The following is a 25,689-nucleotide window of genomic DNA, read 5'->3' on the forward strand; positions in this document are numbered from 1 at the left end:
TGCGATATGAGTCGCAAATAAAGTTATAATGTCCAACGTTAAAGTATAAAAAGAAGGGTTAAGCTAGCTATCCAAACTAATTTTACTGTTAAATGCTAGATACTTCGACAGTTTCTTTAGAAGTTATAAAACCCCTGCTCTGAGCGGCATTACCAGCGCCGTTGTCATTACAGAAAAAAACTTTTATTGTAGTTAAAGGTTTATCATGACACTTCTGTGTGTTTATTCTCTGCGTTTCGTGTTTATTCTCTGCGCTTCATCTAAATAGTAGGTAATTTGCGTGTGTCGTTAAATAAGCTGCATGCACTGTGGGACTGTGGCTTCTCACTGCCAAGTAGCACGCTCACGGTGTATGAAGTAGCTCTGATTCTATTTAACTCGCGAAGCACAAGAGTCGTTATTTCTATGCGCCATGCGCAATCAATAAAATGCTAAAATTTATGTAACTTCAAGTGATGTGTATATTAAACCTTATCATGGATTGACCTAAGGAGTTATAATTTTTTAGATAAAAATGTACCTGGATAGTAATAAGTCATAAACCTATAAAAATGATTTTAACGTTACTGCGAAGGTTTCGTCATTTCTTCACAAGCATTGCAAACTAGTCTTTCAACTTTAAGTCATACGTAACGTAACCAAATCGCAGACAAAAATGTAATATAATGAAAATATTCAAAGAAGAAAATGATATATTTCGTGAGAAAAGAAAGCTAAAAACAATTTTACAATAACAATTTTTAACTTTGCTGTAAATTTCAAAAACAAAATGAACAACTTTTCATTATTAACTAATTTATGAGTAATTTTAAATATTTCTTGTCATTTGTCAAGAATAGCCTATTGTTAACTCGAAAGAGGAATAAAAACATGTTTGAGACGAGCCTCCGCAAACCTACTAAAATCCTAAGTTTTATTAACGTCAGCATTTTGTCATCACGCACTTCTGAATCGTCGAAAATAAAAATTGCAAAAGCAACGCTATTTGATAAATATAAATTTTTTATAGTTATTCAAATTTAGAATAGAATTCTTGTAAGATAGGTGTTGTTTCTCCTTTTTCATAATATTACCTTTCAAACCATATTGTTCCCCGAGATGACGTCATGATATTTACTACCGCCCTGAATATAACGCCACTTCCGTTTAATAATTAAAGAAAAACTTTTTTTAATGTTAAGGTACAAGTTCTGCTCCTTGTGTTTTAAAGTTACTTGTCTAAAATTTATTAGATGCAAACGATTTCTCTTTTAATGTTTTTATTAATTTCAAATATTACCCAAATATAAAAACTTACAACGCCCAGGGTGCTAAAGATAGCATTTGTGTTTAAAGTTTCTTGTCTAAAGTTAATGAAATGTGGCCTATTTTTCTTCCATAAAATGATTTCATTGATTTTAAATATTACCCAAATTTATACATCATACTTATATATACTTATATACTACTTATATATAATACTTGGGTTATATATAATACTTATATATACTTATATACTACTTATAAAATAATACTTGAGTTATATATAATACTTATATATACTTATATACTACTTATAAAATAATACTTGGGTTATATATAATACTTATATATAATTATATACTACTTATATATAATACTTGGGTTATATATAATACTTATATATACTTATATACTACTTATATATAATACTTGGGTTATATATAATACTTATATATACTTATATACTACTTATATATAATACTTGGGTTATATATAATACTTATATATACTTATATACTACTTATATATAATACTTGGGTTATATATAATACTTATATATACTTATATACTACTTATAAAATAATACTTGGGTTATATATAATACTTATATATACTTATATACTACTTATATATAATACTTACCCAAATTACCCAAATTTATATATAACGCCCATAGTTAAAAACTATGATTCACAGTGGCACTTGTATTAACGTTCGCATCATTTATAGGAAGCATATGAAGCGTATGATGATTCAGATGGTGATTATGATGACAACGAAGATAATGACAGTGATGACGAAGTTTACGATCTCAGCTACTGGCATGTGATTATTGCCAATATTGACTATATATTTGAAAAGAATAAAAAGGTCTTTTTTTCTTTTGTTTGTTTGTTTGGTTTGTTGTTTGTTTGTTTTTCATTTTTTTGGTTTTTCTTTTGTTTGTTTTGTTTGTTTGTTTTGTTTTGTTTTTTGTTTGTTTGTTGTTTTGTTGTTGTTTGTTTTTTCGTTTGTTTGTTTGTTGTTTTGTTGTTGTTTGTTTTTTCGTTTGTTTGTTTGCTTGTTTTGTTTATTGTTTTGTTTGTTTTTCGTTTGTTTGTTTCGTTTGTTTTTCGTTTGTTTGTTTTGTTTGTTGTTTGTTTTTTTCTTTTTTGTTGTTTTGTTTTGTTATTGTTTTGTTTGTTTTTCGTTTGTTAGTTTTGCTTGTTGTTTGTTTGTTTTTTTCTTTTTTGTTGTTTTGTTATTGTTTTGTTTCTTTCTCGTTAGTTTGGTTTAGCATGATGAATTTCTCACACAATTAATTATTGGAAGTTATTTAAGTGTTATTATTCAAGTCATCAAAACAAATACCTTGTATTTATTGTCACTGCGTTTTACCACCCATGTGTTTAGGTTTATGTATTTGTCATCAATGTAGAACGCATCGGTGGTAAACGCGAAACTATGGACGGTGAGCGATTGTTTATTTAATGTTCCGTTTATTTCATCATTTAACTGTTTATATTTTACTTAAATTTTGTTGAAATTTTTCTTCGTATCTTGTGTATTTTTTCTGTATGTTCTGTTTATATTTTTGTATTTTTTGTATTTTTTGTTTTTTATTTTGTTTATCTTTTGTTTACATCTTTTTATATTTTTTACATTTTTTTTTTCAACTGTTTTATATTTTGTTTATATTTTATTTATAGAATCAAAATGGCAAGTTGTAAGGTAAGTCTCATTTAAACAAATGGTGTCAAAAGCTCCGTTGACGAAGTTAGTTGTAATGTTGTCTTCTTTTTAAGAAAATACAATGAGTTTTACGTTCTTGATGCAAAACTTCGACGTTTTCATGGTATGTCCTGTTTATACTTTCTTTTGATTTGCAGCTTTGTAATTCAATGAATATGTACTGACCCTCCATTTCTATGATTGATTTGTAGATACTGTGCGTGAAGCAGAATTGCCACCCAAACGAACCATCTTGAAAAAGGACCATGGATATCTGGAATCAATAAGATTTCGATTGCAAGAGTACTTACAAGTAAGACCTACGAGCAATCAATATTTGTTTAAAATTTCTGTTTGTTTGTTTATTTTAAATCTTCTCTGTGTACGGCTATCCATACTAAGACTGATTCAATACCTCTTAACGCTAATTTTTGGATTTACCTCAATTTTGGATAACTTTGACGTGGATTAAATTTTGTGATCTTTTCTCATTTGGACTAAATTAGCAAACGAGTTATTAGATCCAGGTATAAGTTACAAAAATAAGAACATAATCAACAACAATCAACAACAATGTACAACGTTCCGGGTGCCATACACCTACTACCACAAGCATCACAAAATTTTTGACAATATTCTGTTTTAATAGCAAATTAGCAAACTTAAATCAGCGCAAAACAATTATTTAAAGTCCTTGACTTGTTATTTTATACAAATATTTTTGCAAAGTCCGATTGACATATATTTCTGTAGCAGATCGATAGTCGGGCTAAACGGTTAACCGTAGTCGATTATCTTTTTAATTTTTAGAAACTGGTTCGAAGTCCAGTGTTCCGTGGTAGCAGCCTCCTGCACAGTTTTTTAACACCTGGCGGAGATATAACTGGAATGTTTGAGCAAGAAAGTGTTGGAAAAGAGGCTGGAAGAAAAGTGATCTCGTTGAAAAGTAAACTTGTCGTTGAGGTAAACATATTTTGTTGTGATTGCGTTTGCTCTGTAAGATAATAAAAACGCCAGGGAGAAGGAAATTAGTTTTGTAATTTTTGATGCTAAAAACTTCAGACTGGTGTAGTATTTCTCTGGGTTCTTTTCGATGACTCTTGACTTTTACAGCATTTTGTGAATTAATACTTTTCTATAAATGTTTCTAATTTTTCTTTTATATAGAAAGGTCAAAACCTGGAACCATTTTTAAATGCATTTATAACATCTTGTGAACCACCTGTAAAAAAACGACTTCCAATCAAGTTAGTAACTTTTCTAAAGTTTTGTGCGACAAGTAACCCCCACGCAACACCTGGGAATCTGTTGCATTGTCTTGATAATGTTTTCACCTGGAACAGACTTTTTTGGTATTCTGAGATTGCCTTACGTTTTCTCTACTCTTAATTCGTCACCAAGAGTTGGTTAAAATATTTATTGTCAACCTCTTTCATATTTTCGCAGATGTCCACCAACTCAAGGAATGTCAGGTCACAAAAGAAGAGACAGTAGAGTAAGCTCAATTTTATTTACACAATTTTAGAAGCACCAGATAATGTTGCTCGATGTGCATAACTTCCTTATGAATTCAGTCTCGATATCCCTAATTCTTGTAAGAAAGAGCTTTGTGTATGTATCTTCTAGCGGCTAATTTTAAACTCCTAATGTTATGTTTATTCAATTTTTACAGTTCTTTTACAATTTTTTTTGCTAGGGTCCTTGTTTTTACACTAATATGAAACAAGAATTAGTATTAGTCTTAATATTATAATCTTCATTTTAGATGTACCTCCCGCCTCCAGCGTGGTAAGTTATTAACTTCTGACGATGAGGTTTACCTGATGTTTTGAAATAATAGCCTGTCTTTTACCCCTGTAAATAGAAATTAGTCTCACAAAAGGTTAAGAAAATCTATGTAACCTGTGATGACACTGCACCTTTAAAACAGAGTCTGCTACTGCTTGTTTTATTCTGTCAATTATCTATATTATAATGCCTGTATACGTCTGCCCGTCCGTCCGTCTGTCTGTCACGCAAAATGGTCGCTTAGCTGCGACGGGCGAACCCGTGGATTTTTCCACGAGATAACGACTAGTAAAAAAAATTTACGCTAAACCGCAAATTTTGCGGTTAATCGTTTTCTTATCAAAAAAGTCGTGAAATTTTCGCGAATTTTTCTGAAAAACTAACTACTATTTGTTGAATTTTGTGAATTAAAAACGCTCACTATGCCCTCTTTAGAGAAAGGCGCACTTTTTTGCGAAGTAATTGGGTTACAGGGTCCCAACAGGGGGTAGTCTTTTTAATATCTAAGACCCGTTCTTTTAACTTGTTTTTTTATCTCAGGGCAAGAGACGTTCGGAGATCTTTATCAAGCACAAGTTCCGATACCTATACTGATTCTATATCAAGTGTCACACAATATATATTATATATAGGTAATGCTACTTCTTGGCAGTGTTCTTTTCGAAGTTACGCTTCATCGCACAGGTTTTTTTTGAACGTACTCTTATCGTTATAGCACGCAATCATGTGAAAGTTCCATCGTGGCTTCACCATTTCTTAATTTGCTTTCAATATCTTTGTAAAAACACCTTGGACGCGTTTGTAGAAAGGTATAATCCCCGTTTTTTGTCTATTTTCGTAATGAGCCGACCTAAAATAAATAAGGCTTTAGATTGTCAAAAAAAACTTTTAAAGAACCTTGAGTCTGTCAAAGTACCTTTTTTATCATAAGCAAAAAATTAGGCTCAGAATGGTGTTTTTTTTTTAAGAATTGTGTCTACTAGTAAAATTAGGATTCCTTATTAAAATCCCGCCATCCAGATTTCTGGTTATACATACATAGTATGAATAACAACAATGAGTGGAATAATAAGCGGAGTTTTCTTCTAGATACGTTTCGTATAAACTTTCGTTAGTTACGGCTGAATTACAACTTGTCTCGTATATTCATTTAATTCGAGGTATGTAGTGAACCTTCTTAAAAATAAAACAAATCTTGAGAATTTAGTTTATCTTTTCGGTTATTATTAAATGGCTGTCAGTTTCTAAAAGAAAACTTCCTTTTTTTGGAGATTTATTTAAGAGTTTTATATTTCAGATATAATATTCTTTGATAATGATCCACCACGCACCGATTCCGATAAGGTGGAGAGACGCGATAAAACTGTGTCACAGATGCTCTCCTTCTTTCCTGGTACGTCGCATTATTTTATTGTATTTTATTATACTATTTTTTAGTTGTGCTTATTGATTTGCTTATTGATTTGTTTAACCAGGTTTCGTATGTTTTATTTCTTTACGTGCTCGTGTTGTTGTTGCTTTTTTACGGACTGGAGTATTCTGAGCTGGCCGCTTTTACTTAATCTGATTGGCGGAGTTAATTCTATGCTAGGGAAAAGTTAAAAAATGTTACACTAACAGATTTAAGAGATTTTTAATTTGTTACCTCAGCGTGGATTAACACTCCCACTGGAAAGAATCTCTAGCTACAATCTATATCACTGACACTTTTTAGAGAGAGTGAAGAACGTAATAGGATGCGACAATCACGATCACGCCATTAAAACTTTATTCGAGATGTTTCAGTATCCAAAGTTAAATAAACAGGTGTGTAGCGTTTTAATTGAAGCACAACAAAGATAGCCGGACCGGATGATAATTTACCTTTTTTTTTATCGTTGTAGCTTCTCTTCATACTATTCGACGAGCTGCTTTTTGAACTTTTTCCAGAACTTCAACAACAGGTATGCGCTTTTATCAGGGAAACTTTAAACGCTCACAAGTACGAAGATTCACGAAATTTAACGAAAACATTTGTGAGGTTCGAATAAGGTGCGAACGAAACTTTGTCGATTTCGAAAATTATGAAATTTGAGAAATTCGACAACTCTTGACATTTTAGGAGATTTTCGCGAGTTCCAAAAGTCTTGAAATTTATTTTCACGAACACAGTTTGTGAGAAGAACTGCATACAAAAATTTAAAATCTTAGTAAAAATACTACTAATTTTGTAAAAAATACAACAAAAAATCAAAAAATTTTCTCTAAGCAAAGTATTATTTTCAAAGTAAAAGTAATGCAAGAAATTACTTCACGCATTAAATTTGATTCCATCTTAACTTTCAGACGGAGAAGAATAGCTGATCTTGAATATCTTGGCGTCATCCTTCAAATGCTTTCACGTGGCCTGACAGCAAACTAGAGCCTGTTTAGTTATCCGGCTTTTAAAACTGGGGATTATTTCTAGAGTGAAGTATTACCTATGTGTGAGACTTAATAAGATAGTAAAGTGGTAAGCCTTGAAGGAAAAAAAATGGAAACAAAATTCCGTAGATAAGAAGAAATTTAATGATCAAAGAATTTTTACCATGATGTCGTAAAAGGGTAGGATAGCCTTCGTACGACGATTTTTTCTTTACCTCGTATCAGATAACCTAATTGTTGGCTCACAAATTTAAAACACTTTTTTTCGTTGGTTTTCTTAAGAATTATTTTGTATCAAATTTGTATTATGATAAGAAAACTTAATTATTTATTTTTATATTTTTTTAATTAAATTGAAATAACATTATTCTTCGTTTTCGTTTTTTTTGTCCGAAACGTTTGGTTTATATACAATTTTTGCACTACCACAGCGTCTTTAATGTTTTAACCCCTAAATTTTACATATTTTATTTGCAGAGGAATTTAAATTTTTGCGAACAATATCATGTTAACTCATCCCCAGGGCTTCTTATAACGCCTCTGATATGCGGAAATTCTCCGTTGGTATGGGCGAAGAAGAGCTTTGGGGACAAAATTCGGGGTACTGTACGAAAACGAATGGAATAAATATCGCAGGCATAATTTTTAGCGTGACTTGTTTTAAAAAGAAACAAGAAAACCAGTTGGTTTGAGCACTGGTTAATCCGATCTTATAAATCAACCAAAATATGGTCATGAAAATCTGTCGATGCTAGAAAAAGAACTTGTATAGGAATATGAAATAGACTTCATAAGATAAACAATAATTAATACACTATAATAAATGCAACATTTTTTCTCATTATAACTCTGTTATATTAGAAATAAATGAACAGCAAAAGCTTCAGTTTATCCTATGCATTCTTACATTGGCATTATGGCCTAAATTTAAAAAATTTGTGTGGTGAAAAGGTACATATTGCAAAAAAATTCAAATACCTTATATAAAACGTTAATTTCTAAATTTATAATTGTAAAGGTTACACCATTTCAACATCGCTGCATAAGAACTACTCAGCCATTATTTTAACAGATTTTCAGGACCATTTGCGTATGTTAGCACAAGAAAAAATATATAAACAACAGATCGCCAAATTAAAGAAATCCAGTTAAAAGTTAAAAGGTCAATTTAATTGTTTTAATAAAATAATCTATAAATAAGGAATTTACACTACATATGGTCTTGGTTTTACAAAATTTTTCCCGGTCAGATTGTCATGTGGTATAATTTTCAGACACGTTTCACGGCCAAACTCTCACAAAACAAGCTTTGATTAAACAAAAACTACAAGTATCTGAATGAAAGTAAGGCTAAATAGCAGAAACTCACCTAAAACTACACAATATGACAGGTTTGAAGTTAGAAAACAAAGATTCTGTGGAAAATTAAGCTCTTATTTATGAAGAAGCGAATGGGTGAACGGTGCGTTTTCTTTCAAATCATATTGACTACCCTGAAAAATACGGACCTGTAAATGGATTAAAATTTTCACGTGACACTTCCCGCCCGGGAAAACGCCTGAGCAAGCGCAAAAAAGAAAGATGTAAACCAAAACTTGTTTATAGCTATATACAATTTACAAATATAGCTATATATACACATGTATGGTTCCATTACTTCAAAATTTAGCTAAATAAATCAGCAGGATTCTCTGGTGTTATTTCAACTTTACATCATATTTCCAAATGTATCAAAAGACGATCAATACCATCGGACCATTTTTCTTCTTGTATATATATATAAACAAATATTCTGCTAAAGGATTACCTAATGTTTTTTTGTAAAAATCCAGTGAAATGCACATCATGCATGGATATCAAAGGGATGCCGAAACAATAGTAATTTGAATGGAATTTTAATGCGCATCAAGATGAGTTCAATCTAAAACAAGGTTTTGTGAACATTCTTGCTACAGGGGAATGTAATACACTTCATGCAACATAACAGATTTAAACTTCACCAGAAACCATAATCAGCTGGTTAGCTAAATAAACTCGTAGGAAAATATATTGCAGTCTGCAGAAATAATTTTAAAATGTTTGCCATGCAACGGCACCAACAAGAATGTCGATGGAGGATCTGGGACTTTTTTGTAATGTTGCCCACACACATCTTTTTAATGTGCAGTAAAGAAACTGCTAACTAGGCAGATTATGCTAATTAGGCGATTCTCTGATTTAAGAGTAAGGCGAAGCAATATTTAGGCTATATATAACATTTTTTAAAGATCCCAGTTCATCCCCTTTTGATACGCAAACACTAAATCTATCATTTTACCTTCCTGGATATAAAGCTAAGCTCTGCGTAGCAGCTATGTAAATAATTTAGAAAAGGCATGGGAGAGATTGGTACTTTTTAAGCGATTTTGCGTGGGTGATTCAAGCCACGTATGCTTTGATGGTGAAAATGGTGGAAAACAAATGATTCGCAAAAATAGGATTCTTTGATTTGGAATTTGTTAGCTTAATTAGGCATTCGCCATCCAAATTAGCCTAGATTATTATGCTAATTAGCCTATAGCTGGCTAGCTGCTAGCCAGCTATAGGCTAGCTAGCTAGCTCTGTTAATTAGGGGCAGTTGTAGCTAGCTATAGGCTTATAGTTAGCTAGCTAGCTCCTGATGCTGTAGCTAGCTCCTGCTACAGCTAACTACAGCCTGTTATAGTTACAGCAGAGCAAGTAGGGTAGTGGTATAGTTCACAAGCACTAGCTAGGTTAGCTAGCTACTAATCAAAAAATACAAAAGCATTTCACTCGTTTAGCTAACAAAATATATGTCAACAATATTTAGTTGCTAACAAAAGCTCTACCGAAAACTCTCTTTAAAAAATTTATAAGTAAGATCGACGCATGCGAGAGCAAAAATATATTTAAAAAATTAAACAAAAAGCATACCGTAACGCATTAATATTGAGTCAAGGGATATTTAATTCACGCACCAATACCAAATGCGATATATTTTTGTCTACTTTGTTGCGACAGGTGAATTTAAATGACGAGCGAACCCGTGGATTTTTCCACGGGCTAACGACTAGTATTAATATAGTGTATTATCAGTTTAATATACGCCATGTTTAAATTACCGTTATTGATGTAGACCATACCAAAAATCTTCAGGTAGCCGAGGACAGAGACAACATCGTTAATAATAACACTGTCATGTATGTCAATACTTTGGAGCTGGTAAATTATTCCCTAAGGATTTTTTTTCCATTTTTATGTACACTGCATTGACAATACAATGCATCGCTGTCATTTATGTGATCACTGATGAATATCCCATTCTCTCTGTTTTGTTTCGTTATTGTTTACATCATACCGTCATTTTTAAATTTCTAACCGTGAGCATTGCTTAATTTACTCTTCTCCCGTGGCGACTGCTTCTTTTATCGCTATTAAGTTCATATCATCCCGTTTTGACTAAGATTTCCCCGATTTTCAGGTATTTTTCTCCGAAATTTTACGTATTGGACATTGTATTTTCTTAAAACCTAAATATGGATTATACAGACCTGTAAATCTTTTTTAAAACATGAATTCTCAAAATGTTGATGACAAATCTTCACCTCTTTAGGTGGGTTTTCTCTTTTAATGTTACCTAACCATTTTTTTCATATTTGACGGAAAACGAACAAAACTGATATTTTTTTCTCTTTTTTTTGTAAAAGTGTTATTACTACAACCAACAAGAAGGCCTTCGGCTTAAAGTTTCCGCCATTAGCAATAATCTGAAAAAGTACTGAACTTTGAAGAGAACTGAGTAATATGGGGAAACAAACTCATTGAATATTCTAAAATTTTAAAATTAAATTTTTGATTATTATTGTAACTGTAAATCATAGCTAACTTAACTTACATAAACTTCATTTGTCTGTAAGAACAATTTTAAAAGAAAAATAATAAACCTGAAAATTGATGAACAATAAAAACAAAATGAAAACAACAGCAAGGCTGAAAATTTATCGATTTTCTCCTTTTTCTCTGAAAAACAACTTGGAAAATATCTTTGGTGGCAGCAAACTATTTTCACATAATCAGTTACGAGAGGTTATTTTCAAACTACATATTCTTATTTTTTCTTTTATAAAACACTTGATATGATTTTATAGCTATAATATATTATCTTTTACCAAAGATATTCAGCCTCAACAATCCTCTTTAAATTAAAATTCATGAATAATAAATTAGTTCTGCTGCATATAGCTTTAGTCTACGTGCTTGCAAAATTGTACAGAGGGAAATGACGTAATTATTAAAGGGAAACGTTAATAACATCAAAGATGGCGCATTATAAGACGATCTTCATTATGCTACACTTAACTTTCGATAGCATATAAACTTAAAATAAAGTATTGTTCATTGGATAATAAAATAATTTGTTGCATTGTTAGGATTCTTATTGGCTTAAAACTCATTTTAGCCTCGTCTCAGAGGATTTAGGCTTTAGCCTGGATAAGTTTCGGACGTCCAGCCTAGCTGCGCTGTCTCTATCTCTCAATCTATCTCCTCAGGTGATTTTAAAGATCCCGCCTTCGCTGGCGGAAATCAACAACAACACACCAGCCCATTTTAACATATGCCCGATGATGTCAGAATATTTAATTAGTTTAAAACAGCTGTAAAAATAGGCTATTGCATAAATTTTAGTTGGAAAGAAAAATAAATGTATTTTTATAAATATATTAAGCATTTAAAACAAAAATTTAAAGAAGAAAAATTTAATGAATTTAAAGTGAACCACTCCTTTAATTACAAGCATAGACAAAAAAAACTGATGCAAATTCTTCGAAATTTAACCCTGCCTATATTTTAAGAAAATAGTTCCGATTGACCATTTTAACCTAAAATTCTAATATTTTTATATCTAACATTTCGACATGTCTTAACAATTCAGAGTGGATAACTTGCATGTAATGCCGATCTCCAGGAAACGCTCGGTCCTTCCCCCTTACTTTCAGTCCACAATCGTAGACCAAATTAAGGAAACATAGACAGATTTTTCATAATTTTTGAAACATGGCCAAATAGTCAATACTCTACAGTCGTTTAGGATGCATTGTACACAGGTAGAACAATTAACCTTTCTTTTTTCATTATTATTTTGCTCATCATTGCAGCCGCCCTATGGAAATCTACACATTACGGCATTTTTTTTATCACGACTATTTTCATAATATCTAATTTCTTTAAAGATTTGTTAAAATATATACCTAAAAAATTTATTTAGAAACATTCTTTTAAAGGGTTTTCGTTTTTTCAGCTTTCTCGTCGTTCTTAATACTATTATCGGTTTCTGGTCTTTTCTTCTTTCTTGGAATAAAAAATGGCAGAACGATAAACAAAACTATAAATATATGTCCAATAAAATACATCCTCGTCCAAACTTTCCATATAGATTCCAACTTCAACAGCATAAAACCTACTCCAAGGTACTCAAACGATCTGTATAAACAAAACCACGTGATCCAATCCCACCAATACTGTTGTTTTTCACTTAAGTACGGCTTAACAGCATTGGTCATTCGAGTTTCTCCCATGACAACCATTGGAACTGACATAAAGGTTGCGTAGTAACCTGGATGCACACCGTGCCAAAACGCACTCACAAAGAGCAACAAGAACATTCTTAAAAGGAATACATCAAAAAGTATAACTGCGTTAGTAGGGCCACATTACTATTGTTTATTTTTTATCAACTTTGAAGATCGGGTGCACACGTCACAAAGAGATTAGAACACTTTGTAAATTAACGCTGCTTTTTCTTCTGAAAAAAGACCTTTTTAACGCCGGACCCATTTAATGTCGGCCCTTATACCCGCCAGTCGGAAAAATAAACCTGACTTAGGGCCGATGTTAAAAGGGCCGATAAGGTATATGAGGAAACGTATAACCATGTGATCGATGTCAGTACCAAACAACTTGAACTTGAGGTTGTAACTAAGCCTTCTAATAGGTTTTTTTATTATTTTATTTATTTATTTTATTAAACATTTTATTTTAATAACCGGGCGGGTATTATCAGATTTTATTTTTCTCTCCACTTTCTCTCCACTTTTTCTTAAATTTCTCAACTTATTTAACTCTTACTTATTGTTGCACTCTCTTAATCACTTGTCATCAGACTCTTAGTTATGTAGAGAAATTTGAAGGGACAATCACTGGTAATAGTCTTACAATAGTAATTAATTATGAGAACTGAAATGTGAAATCATATTATTCAAGACTAAGTAAAACAAGATACCTGATTTGATTTGATTTGATTGGTAGTTTTTTGTAAACATAAGTTGCCATCCACCATTGCACGGTCATGTTCCACACTTTCATAGCCTGCTTCATGGTAGGAGCTAGCTCCACACCAAATATGATAATGTTGTGTGTCGTTTCAAAGCTGAAATAGAGCGAGTATATAGATTTGACTTTAAAGGAAGAAACTTTCGCAAGTGAAAAAATTAAGGGAATAACTTTCGCGAATGTTTTCGAGCAAATGTCTACTTTGTTTTTTGTATGAATCTGAAACTTTTCACATCTTATTAAGTTTCAGGTAAGGATGTCAGAAATCACATCCATTTATTTTAAAAAGAGTCGAAATCAAGCTGAGGCACTTCAAACAAAACTAATTCGAAATAAGTGTACTGAAACAACTTTTTCTTGTTTAGGCGTTTGCGTAAAAAAGAAGAAAAAATGCACAGGAATCATACTTAACTGCACAGCCTAATACAAATTACAACATGCAGACGTTACAAACAACAAAAACAGCAAAAACGACAATAAACAAAAACAACAACAAAAACGACAATAAACAACAAAAACAGCAAAAACGACAATAAACAAAAACAACAACAAAAACGACAATAAACAACAAAAACAGCAAAAACGACAATAAACAAAAACAACAACAAAAACGACAATAAACAACAAAAACAGCAAAAACGACAATAAACAAAAACAACAACAAAAACGACAATAAACAACAACAACAATAAAAACAACAACAACAATCAGAGCTTACTCGTGTGTGTCGCCTTCATGTTGCCTTGCTGATTCTTCAGCATCAAAATCATCAGGGATATATTGAGTGGGACCCAAAGCTGGTCTCGCTTTACATTCAAAAGGATACGCCCCAAGCCCTGCGGTTATACACATAGCTTCAGCCAACATCCAACCGATGTAAAAACGCCATCGGAACCACGTGAATGTCGGAAATAGAATCCAGAGTTGATACAGTACGCCCCATGTGTGGTTTAAACATTCGTCGCTTTCCAGGTAGTTCAACGGATAATACTTTGCGAGTAAAATATAAGGGACGCAGAAGATGGATAAATATTTCAAATTACGTATAGCTGGCAACACTGTGGATATTTTTGATCCATCCTGGTACAACATATCTTGAAAAGTTTGGTAAGTGTAAAAAGGGCCTGTCATTAAGCCAATGTAACAGTAGCCATAAGCAAAGTAATCAAATAATGAAGCTGAAAAATCTTTCTTGATTCTAAACTTTTCCCAACTGTCATCTTTCGATTCTTTTCTCTCGTTTGCATCGTGATACTCAAATGCAAGGTTGATCATCTATGTAAAACAAAGTAAAAAAATTCGGTTCTATCAACTTCGTTTCCATGACTCATCACGTCTAGTGCTTTTAGTTTGTTTTCTTACTAGCCATTTTACCTAGCCCTTTCTTTCGTCTACAAGAATCTGTTCGTGTGTATAAAATCCACAAAGTTTCATAAACTTATGGAAACATTGGAAAGTCATCTATTTCAGAATAAATAATCAAGCAACCAACACACGAAACACTTACTCTCAATGTAACCAATAGTTGTACAGCATTCGAATGAGAAGGCGGCGCGGGAAAACCAAATCGACTGCACGTTCGAAAGAAGAAGAGATATCCAAACACGTACACGAACGAAACCAAACGACAATGTCTAAAAAATAATATAAATTCATCTAAGAATAAAAAAAACAAAAAAAATTCCGATGTGAAAAGTTTTGATCAAGCAGTAAGTAAGTAAGTAAGCAAAATGTATTTCAGGGTATCCATATATTACAATGGCTCTTCAACCCGTTAAAAATAATATAAAATAAATTCAAATGTTATCAACAATATATATATATATATATTAAGTATTAAATGACAAAAAAAATATTCATTCAGTTAGCGCAAGCCAAAGGGAAACACATCGCAAAGAGAAATTGGCAGTAGCTGCGAAATATGGAGTGAAGAGAAAACAAAATGAAAATAAAAATCGAAAAGGAAATAAAATGCGTGAAAAAAGAAGTGATTCGATAAACTATCAGAATAAACTATCGGACAGCCTGCTTCGGCAATCTTGTTCGTAGCGCTGAATCTAAAAATTAGGGATTTGAGAAACGATTTGCAAAATACACATACTCACTCGGTCCTACGCAAAATAAAAAAAAAAGTAGGAGATTTAGGAATTTTTTTACTACTTAAAGGTGCAAAAATACAAGCTTGGAAAGTTGTCTCGGAATGTTTTTTAATTTTTTTAAAAGAATTTATTTGTTCTCGAAGTTTCGCAAAATTATAAAGTCATTGACTAGCTTAAAAAATGTAATTCCGCTCTTTTATTGGGCATAATTATAGCAACTAAATATTGAAATTCAAAATGTTCACAACGTCAAATTTAATGGCTAAAAAATATTTTTAACTCTATATGCCATGATAAAACTGAGAAATACAACACCCACTCAAAGCTAGTTTTATGATGTCATGCATAATTAGACCAAAAACTTAAGAACCAATCATAATATTTCAAATAAATATAAAAATTCCTGAACAACAAGCTCTTTCATCTGAATGTACTTTTATTGGGGGAGGTTGGCTTTACAGATTCATTTGCCTACAAATTCAGTAAATAATGTCTAGTCAAATATTCAATGTGGGTGAAAACATCAAGAAAATGAATTTGGATGGGATATGCATATGTAAAAAAACACAATCAGGATTAAAATATGTCTTCGTTATGCTTGTGAAAGAAAAAAAATTAAAACACCTTAAAGTTGCCTTTACTTTAAAAGAACAGCCACAAAATTAAAGGTATAATTACACAAGGCTACATTCAGACAGTGTAATGAGGCTTAGACTATCGAATGACAACACCCATAGCATAAGAAAACCACACATTAGAATGATTCAACAAGGCATGGGCATTATGCTTAGCAATGCTTAAAAATTCACCTATCAGAGCCGCAATATGCTTGTAAGCAGTATGCTTACAGAGGAAAATATATCACTAACTAGTTTGCGTTTCATTACGAAATCAAGTTTTTAAAAAAATTTCAGACACAAGAATTAAAATGTTTTTAAGAAGTAATGAACAGAGTATAAAACGTTTGCTCAAACCTTGGCCCAACCAGTTGTAACAAAATATAATTTCCAAGGATAGTCACCAACGAATGTATCATCCCCTTGTAACCAACCAACAACAAGACAATGAATACACCAGCACCAAAGCAAAGCATCCTCTTGATGGCTGGACTGCCTGCCAACTTTACCACGTGACCAAACGGAATGGACAACACCAAAAGAAGAAGGTAAATTATATCTTCTGTCGACATATTTTCGTTTAACTGCTTTGAACAGCTTTTAACTACTTTTAACAACTTTTTTAAAAACAAGTTTGAACATATATACAGTATATGACTAACTTATAATTTTCTAACTTATAGCACCTTTTTCAGCATGGTGCTTATTTAAACATTTTGGCGCCCTGTCCTTTCGATTAAGTGGAGATGGAAAATTATAGCTATAAGCTTCATCATTTTAAATGTGCTTGAGTTTAGTATGATTTATAAAAGGAAAGCATTTATTGAATCATAATTTCTGATAACTATCAGTTAAATTATTACAAATATGAAACTATTATTATTATGGCTTATAAAACAGTCTTGTACATATTTTAAATTAACTGAAAATGTCTTGACGTTCAAGATGAAACGTGTCTTACAAACTAAGAAAGTTTGTCTTTTTTGTCAAAATAAGAACCATTTATCAGAAACAAAATAAAAAAAACAATTCCATTTGCTACACAAAATACTGGATACTAAAAAAACTTCAATAAACTGAAAACACACTCTTAAACAATAATGGGTAATATAAAAAGAATAATCTATGTATCTCATCTACTTAATAATCATTCTTGGATATAACAGACAACAAGACCTTAAATTTTTGGACAAAGCAGGATTACTATAACCTTTTTCTCAATACTATTTTCACAATCTTGAACAGGTTTTTTATACAATTTCATGGTTTCCATGAGAAAAAAAACACTAATAGAACTTGGAATAATATACAGCAACAGAAATATGTTTTAAAATATTAAAATACATGTATTAAATATAACACCCAAAAATTCTTACATATAAATATGGCAATAATTGAAAGATAAATGAAAGTGCATATAAAACTTATAAATCGATTTGAATGCTTTCCATGTTGTCTCCATCTGCGTGTTGTTTTGAAATAAATTACAACAATAAAAATTCCCCCTCCCCTCCCAATATCAAATTTCATAAAAGTCACTAAACCCAAAAATAAGCTCACATCATAAACCATTTAGCTAAATAAATTGAAGCACAGATTTTCCAAAAATTAAATACCCTGTGATACAAAAAATTAAAATTAATAACAATAAAATAAGAAAATTAAAGTTTATTAGAAAAATAACTACACAAACTGGCACAGAACCAACAACACCGTAATGTCTCGCATCCGTTATGTTTTTTCTAGGTAAGCATTTCTTCAAGTTAAAGAATGACAAAATAAAAATGCTATTTAAGGCATGAAAATAAATTTTGTGCTCCGTCGCCCAGTCATGATCATCAGGTGTCAATGGTTCTGATTCATAGCAAATCATATAAATATCCCAAAGTTACAAAAATAATTTTATAAAGTATCAAAAATACAAATACTATAAATATTCAAAATTGATGTATACTACATTTACAATGTCATTAACTATACAGACTCAAATTTACTTAAAAGTTAAATTTTCTGTGGAAGTTTTCATCTCTACGTTTATTCCTGGTCACACGTAAATAAGTTCAGTTAAATATTCCTAGTCACACAAAAGTATGTTTATTTGAATGAAGATAAAAATATAATTAGGTCCTTTTGGTGCGTATTAAGCCTTTGATATTACATCAAGAAGTCTATCTTAAGAGAAACTTGCTGATTGCCCAAACCCAATCTATAAGGATGATGAATCATAAACATAACATTTTTTACAAATCCACTTCACTCCACTGATTATCAATTAGATTTCTTCTCGCTTTTTTTAACAGGAATTAACATGGAGATAAAAACTAACGCTATCGTCCAAACATGCCCGCAAAAATAAATTCTGCTCCAAATTTTCCATAAAACTTCAAACTTCAAAAACATAAACGGAATAGCAATGTACTCTAAATAACGGAACACAAAAAACCAAGTTAGCCAACTCCACCAGTATTTTTGTGATTCGCTTAAATATGGTGTCACGCGCTGAGATATTCTTGTCTCAGCAAATATAAATAACGGTGCAGACAGAAACGAGGCATAATAACCAGCGTGTAATCCATGCCAGTAAGCACTTACAGCTAATAATAAAACCATTCTAAAAAAAAATAAAAACAATTTTGTGTAAATGTCTCCCACAGTTCATATAAATAAGGCGTTCAAATAACATGATTAGGCATTCAGGTTTTATTACAATAACTATTTTTGGTTATTGAGAAATCACTTTATGGTGTCAAACTTGTTTTATACTTTTAATAAATCATTTTTATTTTGTGAAAATATTTGTTACAATAAGAATATAAAAATATTGCGTAAACAGAAAATTCTTTTCTTCGTGCACAGAAAAATTTAATCGCGAGAACAAAAACATATGGAGTGGAACATTTTGTAACGCTAAATCCTTCAATTTTGAGGAAACATTTTGGAATAAAAATTAGTTCATTGGAAAGAACAGTTTTAAAAGTAAAATGCTCCTTAAAAAAATGTAAAAAAGTAATATTTACCAAATTATTGGGCAATTGTACACTGATACTAGGTGCAGACGGGCTTGCTTTATATAAGCTATGATCCTTTTTCTATTTTTTAAATTTTCCTGCACTGACTTTTTTGATTTTTTAAAAGTTGATGCAGGCCACAAGATCCAACTAAACTTTCAGTGTATAACAACTTGTAGAATAGACTGGTCAGTAGAGTATGAAAAAGTTAGTTTGCATTAGCCATTTGATTTTTTTGACTAATGGCTAGTCAGATTAATCAATAAATTTTCAATTTTTACAAAATGAAATTCCAAAATTTAGTTTTTTTTAAAACTTTTTCCATCCTTAAACTCTTGAAAGTGCAGTCTTTGGAAAAAGTGAAAACATGCCTGATTTGATTGGATTTGATTGACAGTTTTTTGTAAATATAAGTTGCCATCCACCATTGCACAGTCATGTTCCATATCTTCATAGTACTTTTTAATGAGCCAGAGTATTCACAGTGAAAGATTTCAATATTGTGTGTCGTAGCAAAGCTATATGAAAAAAATTCATTATATTTTGTAATTCAGAATAAACAGATGTAATGTGATACTCATGACTGAATCTGTAAAGGTATACTTCTGGAAACAAATAAGTGTTTACAGATAAGTGAAAATGCCACTCTAGGTAGAATGGAATAAAGATATAAATGTTTAAAGAAATTTACTCATGTGTATCACCATCATGCTGTTTTGCAGATTTCTCAGAATCCACACCACTTGGAATTGCATATGTTGGACCAAGACCAGGTTTAGCTTTGCATTCGAATGGGTAAGCTCCAAGACCAGCTGACATACACATTGACTCTGCAAGTAACCAACCTATATAAAACCTCCATCGAAACCAGGCCATAACAGGAACCATTACGAGCAAAGTATGGATCATTCCCTGTTGCAAACACTCCTCACTTTCAAGGTATTCCAGGGGAAACTTAGATTTAAGTACAAGATAAGGTATTGCGATAACTGGCAAATATTTCAAATTGCGAATAGCTGGCCACACTGTAGATATTTTTTTTCCATCCTGGTACAGCATATCTTGAAACGTTTGGTAAGTGTAAAAAGGGCCTGTCATTAAGCCAATGTAACAGTAGCCATAAGCAAAGTAATCAAATAATGAGGCTGAAAATTCTTTTTTGATTCTAAACTTTTCCCAACTGTCGTCTTTTGATTCTTTTCTCTCGTTTGCATCGTGATACTCAAATGCAAGGTTGATCATCTAAATCAAATTTGTTAAACTAGAAATTTGTAGACCTTTAGATGGTGATAAACTTTATTTTGAAAATCTGGATGCAAAATGAATCTATTATTAACTAAATTACTAAAGCAAAAAATGTTCATGGAATAAAGGGCTTATTACAGAAATATTTTGAAGAAGAGATATTTTGTCAAATCGACAGTATTGTTAAAAGTAATTTATTTAAATGTGGATGACAAACGAGACCTTTATATATTCTAGGATATGAGAAACATGTTTGTGTGAATAGCGAATGCAGTCCTATAAAGACACCTGTCAAATGAACAGTTAACTAGCCTGTAACACCCTAAACTTAATGACTTTCAATTACGTATCCTTAGTCATTGTGGTCACAGAATTAAAAATTTATTATTTAAGAGATTTTAGAAAATTTTTTGGAGAAATTAGGAAATACAGGTCAAATTTTAGGAAAAAAATATGAAAAAATGTTCAAAAACAATTCCATATACTTTAAAATTTTATTTCTAATAAATGCGATAACAAAAAGTTACCATTTGAAAAAAATAGATCAATATTTCGGCCTAGATGTTAGGTTACTTAAAGGAGTCCAAATTTTTAGGTTATTTGTAGGAGACATTAGGAAGTGTAGCCATCGCGCTGGTGAAGCTTCAATTGAATTTTAAATTTCTGCTTATTCAAACAAAACAAAAATTGAAAAATACGTTAACTTTCTTACAGGGTCTTTTTTCCTGATAAGCGATAAGAATTAGTGATTACAGAAAAAACCTTGGCAAGTGCCATACAAAAGAATTAAGTGAACTTTTGAGAGGAACAGCTGCTAGTGTATGTAAATATAATAAAAATTAGTAAATAAAAAACTGTAAAAATTAGTATCTTACCCTTAGTGTTACTAACAGCTGCACCGCATTTGAATGCTTTGGTGGTGCGGGAAAGCCCATTGAAGCACACAAACGATAAAACAACAAATATCCAAACACAAAAAAAAATGAAGCAGAATGACAAAATCTGAAAAAATATCGTACAGAATAATAAATCTAAAAAACACAAAACTGTAGGGATTCCCAGGCCATTTCGTAAGATTTTAGGCAGGCGTGCAGTAGATCACACGCCTCATACACTCTGCGCGTGCGATGCGCATGCTATTAAAAAAAAAAAGAGATTCCGTCCCCCCCCCCTCAATAACTTTTCATAGGATTGTTCAAATTGAATCAAACTTGGCACACTTATAGTACGTGATAAATGGTTACATACAAGGTAAGGAAATGTATAAACAACCACATGAGACAAAACTCTGCAACTAAAACAAACATTATAGACAAAATTATGTTCATATTATAAGAGTGTAAAATACAAATAGTTTAAACCATTTTTAGACAAAACTAAACTATTTCCATCCCACTTTCTAAAGCACTGGTGAATGGAAAATTATTTTATAAACAGTGCAAATGTTAAAATGGGTTTCCAATATAAATATGATGGTTCTCCAGAATTTCTTTAGAGCACATAATATCCCTAAATATATTTCATTGTCTAAAAATACAAAACTAATCACCTTGGTCCACAGATTTGCACTAAAACAAAGTTTCCCAGTACTACAATAAAGGAGTGGATCATTCCTTTCCAACCAACGAGAATAAGAACAATAACCATGCCACCACCAAAACATAATAACCTCTTAATAGAAGGACTGCCAGCAGTCTTTACAATATGACCAAATGGGATTGATATGAAAAGTATCATTAGATATATTAAGTCAAGTGTATCCATTCTTGCATTAAAGTTTGTCAACAGAGTACCATTTGGTTCTGGTGTTTTAAAGTTTGTCAACAGAGTACCATTTGGTTCTGGTGTTTAAAAGGATCACATTTCTAACTTTGACTTTTAGCTATAAAAAAATTAGTTTATAACATTATTATAACCAAGAAAAATCAGCAAACATTAAGAATGAAAATTCTTGGCAGAAAATGTTTTAGCAGAAAAACCTTTGGACACAATTTTTCATTTCAGCAGAAAAAAATTTTAAGAAAAATTTTTATAAAGTCAAAAAATGCATGGGTAAGTCTTTTGGACGAATTTTAACCAAATTTTAAAAGTATAGAATAATAATGAAAATAGCAAAAAAAGGCTAGAAACATATAGTGTACATATATTCAATTAACATCTAAAAACGGGTCTTTGGGATTCAACTCATAGATAGAGTCTCAGAAATGCCAGCTTCGTTGAAACCATTGCAAATTATGGCTGGATTATTGTGTAAATGGTTGTATAGGCCAATAACCCAATTAGCATTAATTTTTTTAAAAATTGACAACTTCAGCTGTATATATATGAATAAAATTAGAAAAACCAAAATTTTCAGAAGGAAAAACTTTCGGCAAACACAAATTTCAGACCAAAAAAATTTAGGACAAAAAAACTTTTCCCACAAAAAAAATTTGTATTATTATTCGCTTATAGTCTCATACTTTTGAAACTATGCACAATCTACCTAACATGTTCAGAATCAATTATTTTTTTTTGGCGTACTGATGATAAATGATGCATCATTTGAAAATCACAAACCAAGCGTAATTGATACAGGGAAAATTTTGTCTTATTATGCATCTTTCGTACCAGATCCCAGGAAGTGATGTTAACCCTTTGGAAAAGCATTGTGTTACCTCAAATTGAATTTTGTTTACAGCTGTGGTGTGCAACCAATGCTGGCATTATTCTACAAATTGAATTGTTTAAGTGGTATTTTAAATTTTGTAATGCTTTAAACACTGTCATAAACCTGTTTGTTTTGAAGCAAACAGATCTACTCCACTTGGGGAAATTATTCCTATTTTGTTCCCATCTATACCCTAGTTAACAGGAGCAACTTTTCCAGATAATAAGTATGATTGGATAGGAAGAAACAAATTGAGATAAATTTGGTCGATATGGTGTTATAGAAAATGCAGAAAGCACCAACTTTGGCTGGAAGAATTTTAGATGCAAACAAGCCATGAAAATTAGTGAAAACAGTTATGAAGATGTTTCTGACAATTTAAGTAACTGGAACTTGGATGTTAACTCTATTGTGCAGTCTGTTGTTTAAAGTTTTTAAGTTTAAACATCCCCTGCAGGTTGCACAAGGTATATCAGCTTTGTCTATTTTCCCTTGCACATTGTAACAACAGAAAAATATTAAAAATATAAAACTATGTATATCAACAGTGTATAATAAAAAAAGAATTCCATGAAACAGAAAAGTTTACAATTTTAAATCTGATAAGAAATCGGGATATTTATCGAGTACTCCTCTCAACTCTGGTCTCCTGCTAGTAAAGGACAAATCAAGGTACTAGAAGCTCTGCAATGGAGCTACCTGAAAAAGATCAACTGTGTACACAGAATGACTTACAACAACGCACTTAAACAGCTCAAATTGTACTTGTTACAACAATGACGTAAAATCTATCAAGCCATATACAGTTGGAAAACAGCTTAAGGCATTGTCTCAAACCTTCAAGAATCTTCAACCTCCAAGAATCTTCAACACCCTGCTCAAGTCTCTAAAAAGCATCACTTCATGTCCACTTTTAAAGTTTAAAACAGCCCTCGACAAGTTTCTCAAAATTCTCCAAAATGAACCTCAAATTTGTCCCACTGGGACAAATGAAGCCTCAGAAAGCAGTATAGTCACTGTAGTTCAATCTAACCCTCATCCTCCTCTCTTTAGAGATGGAGTAGAAGAAGTGCAACAAGTGACTGACGTCGGTCGTCCACGACAGGCGTGCAGCTACAACTTCAAAAGTTAACATAAGCAACATAAGTAAGTATTTAACGAGTCTGCAGTGAGGAACATATCATAACTTTTTAATGTAATCGCAATCCTCTCCAGTCACCAATTTCTCTGTAAAATGGAGTACAAGTCATTTATTATCCAAAATGATTAAAGCATTTAATGTTGAAGTCGATATTTCAAACAATTATTTAAAGAGAGATTTGAATACCCAAATAGATAGATAGATAGATGTGCATATTTTACATGGCTAGCCTCACAAATATCGAGGGATATACCCTGTCTATTATTTCCAGGAGGGGCCATGGCGTAGATGGAGAGTCCTAGAGTATTTAATGCTCATTTTAAGCTACGCAGACCCAATTAGAGCCCGCGCTCTACTAGACAACTCCCGGCAACATCCAAAGGCCCACACAGTGTGCCATCTTCCATTTCCCTCACATGGCTTGGGTTAACCCGGGCTATGGTAACATTCACTCGCCCATGTTGAATCGCCGTCAAGAGGAATCGAACCGGGAACGACTTCATTTAGCACCGGGCTAAGTGGTCCCGACACACGACGTACAACATAACTAGTACCCTTCATACTTTATCGATATTAAAAGTCCGACAGACGTTCAGTCATACTTCTCCAACCAAATGGACCCGACAAATGAAACCGCATTATCCGACATCCTCTCTATATAACAAATACATATTTTTTCTGTCAATAATCCATAACCAACGTAATATCGCATAATACTGCATAATACTGCATAATACCTTCATAATTCAAAAAAAGTACATAAATTTTCTGTCGATGGCCAAAACAACGTAATATCGCATAATACTGCATAATGCCTTCATAATACTCTCTGTCGCTACATAACAAATACATATTTTTTCTGTTAATAATCCATAACCAACGTAATATCGCATAATACTGCATAATACTGCATAATACCTTCATAATACTCTCTGTCGCTACATAACAAATACATATTTTTTCTGTTAATAATCCATACCAACGTAATATCGCATAATACTGCATAATACTGCATAATACCTTCATAATTCATAAAAAATACATAAATTTTCTGTCGATAATCCATAACCAACGTAATATCGCATAATACTGCATAATACTGCATAATACCTTTATAATTCAAAAAAAGTACATAAATTTTCTGTCGATGGCCATAACAACGTAATATCGCATAATACTGCATAATACCTTCATAATTCATAAAAAACACATAAATTTTCTGTCGATGGCCTTACCAACGTAATATCGCATAATACTGCATAATACTGCATAATACTCTCTGTCGTTACATAAAAAATACATATTTTTTCTGTCAATAATCCATAACCAACGTAATATCGCATAATACTGCATAATACTGCATAATACCTTTATAATTCAAAAAAAGTACATAAATTTTCTGTCGATGGCCATACCAACGTAATATCGCATAATACTGCATAATACTGCATAATAC

At 31.8% G+C, this 25,689-nt stretch overlaps 3 protein-coding genes across 4 annotated transcripts in view; 1 reads left to right on the forward strand and 2 right to left on the reverse strand.

The window, feature by feature from the left end:
* LOC130648717 (sorting nexin-14-like) overlaps positions 1–7,510 on the forward strand; it is a 28,662-nt gene extending 21,152 nt beyond the window's left edge. Inside the window, exons 21-36 of the mRNA XM_057454790.1 lie at positions 1,972–2,112; positions 2,635–2,692; positions 2,931–2,952; positions 3,027–3,076; positions 3,165–3,265; positions 3,763–3,915; positions 4,120–4,199; positions 4,399–4,447; positions 4,718–4,740; positions 5,281–5,372; positions 5,456–5,549; positions 5,830–5,900; positions 6,038–6,133; positions 6,455–6,546; positions 6,624–6,683; positions 7,066–7,510. Of these exons, the coding sequence (XP_057310773.1) occupies positions 1,972–2,112; positions 2,635–2,692; positions 2,931–2,952; positions 3,027–3,076; positions 3,165–3,265; positions 3,763–3,915; positions 4,120–4,199; positions 4,399–4,447; positions 4,718–4,740; positions 5,281–5,372; positions 5,456–5,549; positions 5,830–5,900; positions 6,038–6,133; positions 6,455–6,546; positions 6,624–6,683; positions 7,066–7,083 (1,200 nt within the window). The 3' untranslated portion in view covers positions 7,084–7,510. The remainder of the gene's footprint in view (positions 1–1,971; positions 2,113–2,634; positions 2,693–2,930; positions 2,953–3,026; positions 3,077–3,164; positions 3,266–3,762; positions 3,916–4,119; positions 4,200–4,398; positions 4,448–4,717; positions 4,741–5,280; positions 5,373–5,455; positions 5,550–5,829; positions 5,901–6,037; positions 6,134–6,454; positions 6,547–6,623; positions 6,684–7,065) is intronic.
* Positions 7,511–12,263: 4,753 nt separating this feature from the next.
* LOC130648825 (lysophospholipid acyltransferase 7-like) lies at positions 12,264–16,881 on the reverse strand. Its single transcript, XM_057454927.1, has 5 exons — positions 16,547–16,881; positions 14,981–15,107; positions 14,192–14,748; positions 13,424–13,570; positions 12,264–12,807 (listed from the first exon to the last, which is right to left on the reverse strand). Exons 1-5 carry the CDS (start codon positions 16,759–16,761, stop codon positions 12,420–12,422), a joined length of 1,434 nt encoding a protein of 477 aa, XP_057310910.1. The 5' UTR covers positions 16,762–16,881; the 3' UTR covers positions 12,264–12,419.
* Positions 16,882–17,485: 604 nt separating this feature from the next.
* Positions 17,486–22,349, reverse strand: LOC130648826 (lysophospholipid acyltransferase 7-like). 2 transcript variants are annotated; one of them, XM_057454928.1, is made up of 5 exons: positions 21,992–22,349; positions 21,318–21,444; positions 19,889–20,439; positions 19,569–19,715; positions 17,486–18,800 (listed from the first exon to the last, which is right to left on the reverse strand). In XM_057454928.1, exons 1-5 carry the CDS (start codon positions 22,204–22,206, stop codon positions 18,458–18,460), a joined length of 1,383 nt encoding a protein of 460 aa, XP_057310911.1. In that variant the 5' UTR covers positions 22,207–22,349; the 3' UTR covers positions 17,486–18,457. The 2 variants fall into 2 exon arrangements, with proteins under 2 accessions (XP_057310911.1, XP_057310912.1); XM_057454929.1 differs by lacking the exon at positions 21,318–21,444 and having other exon boundaries at positions 21,992–22,333.
* Between the last annotated feature and the right edge of the window lie 3,340 nt (positions 22,350–25,689).

The sequence above is a fragment of the Hydractinia symbiolongicarpus genome, chromosome 7, assembly GCF_029227915.1.
Source record: "Hydractinia symbiolongicarpus strain clone_291-10 chromosome 7, HSymV2.1, whole genome shotgun sequence".
Classification (NCBI taxonomy): domain Eukaryota; kingdom Metazoa; phylum Cnidaria; class Hydrozoa; order Anthoathecata; family Hydractiniidae; genus Hydractinia; species Hydractinia symbiolongicarpus.

Bases quoted from the DNA above. Each gene is read 5' to 3' on its own strand.
- LOC130648825 (XM_057454927.1), bottom strand. From the start codon at position 16,761: ATGTCGACAGAAGATATAATTTACCTTCTTCTTTTGGTGTTGTCCATT. The intron at 14,749-14,980 runs GTAAGTGTTTCG...TGTTTTACATAG, and splicing joins AACTATTGGTTACATTGAGA to ATGATCAACCTTGCATTTGA. The intron at 13,571-14,191 runs GTAAGCTCTGAT...GCTCTATTTCAG, and splicing joins CATGAAGGCGACACACACGA to CTTTGAAACGACACACAACA.
- LOC130648826 (XM_057454928.1), bottom strand. From the start codon at position 22,206: ATGGATACACTTGACTTAATATATCTAATGATACTTTTCATATCAATC. The intron at 21,445-21,991 runs GTGATTAGTTTT...ATATTTTTTCAG, and splicing joins GTGCAAATCTGTGGACCAAG to ATTTTGTCATTCTGCTTCAT. The intron at 19,716-19,888 runs GTAAATTTCTTT...TTTTTCATATAG, and splicing joins CATGATGGTGATACACATGA to CTTTGCTACGACACACAATA.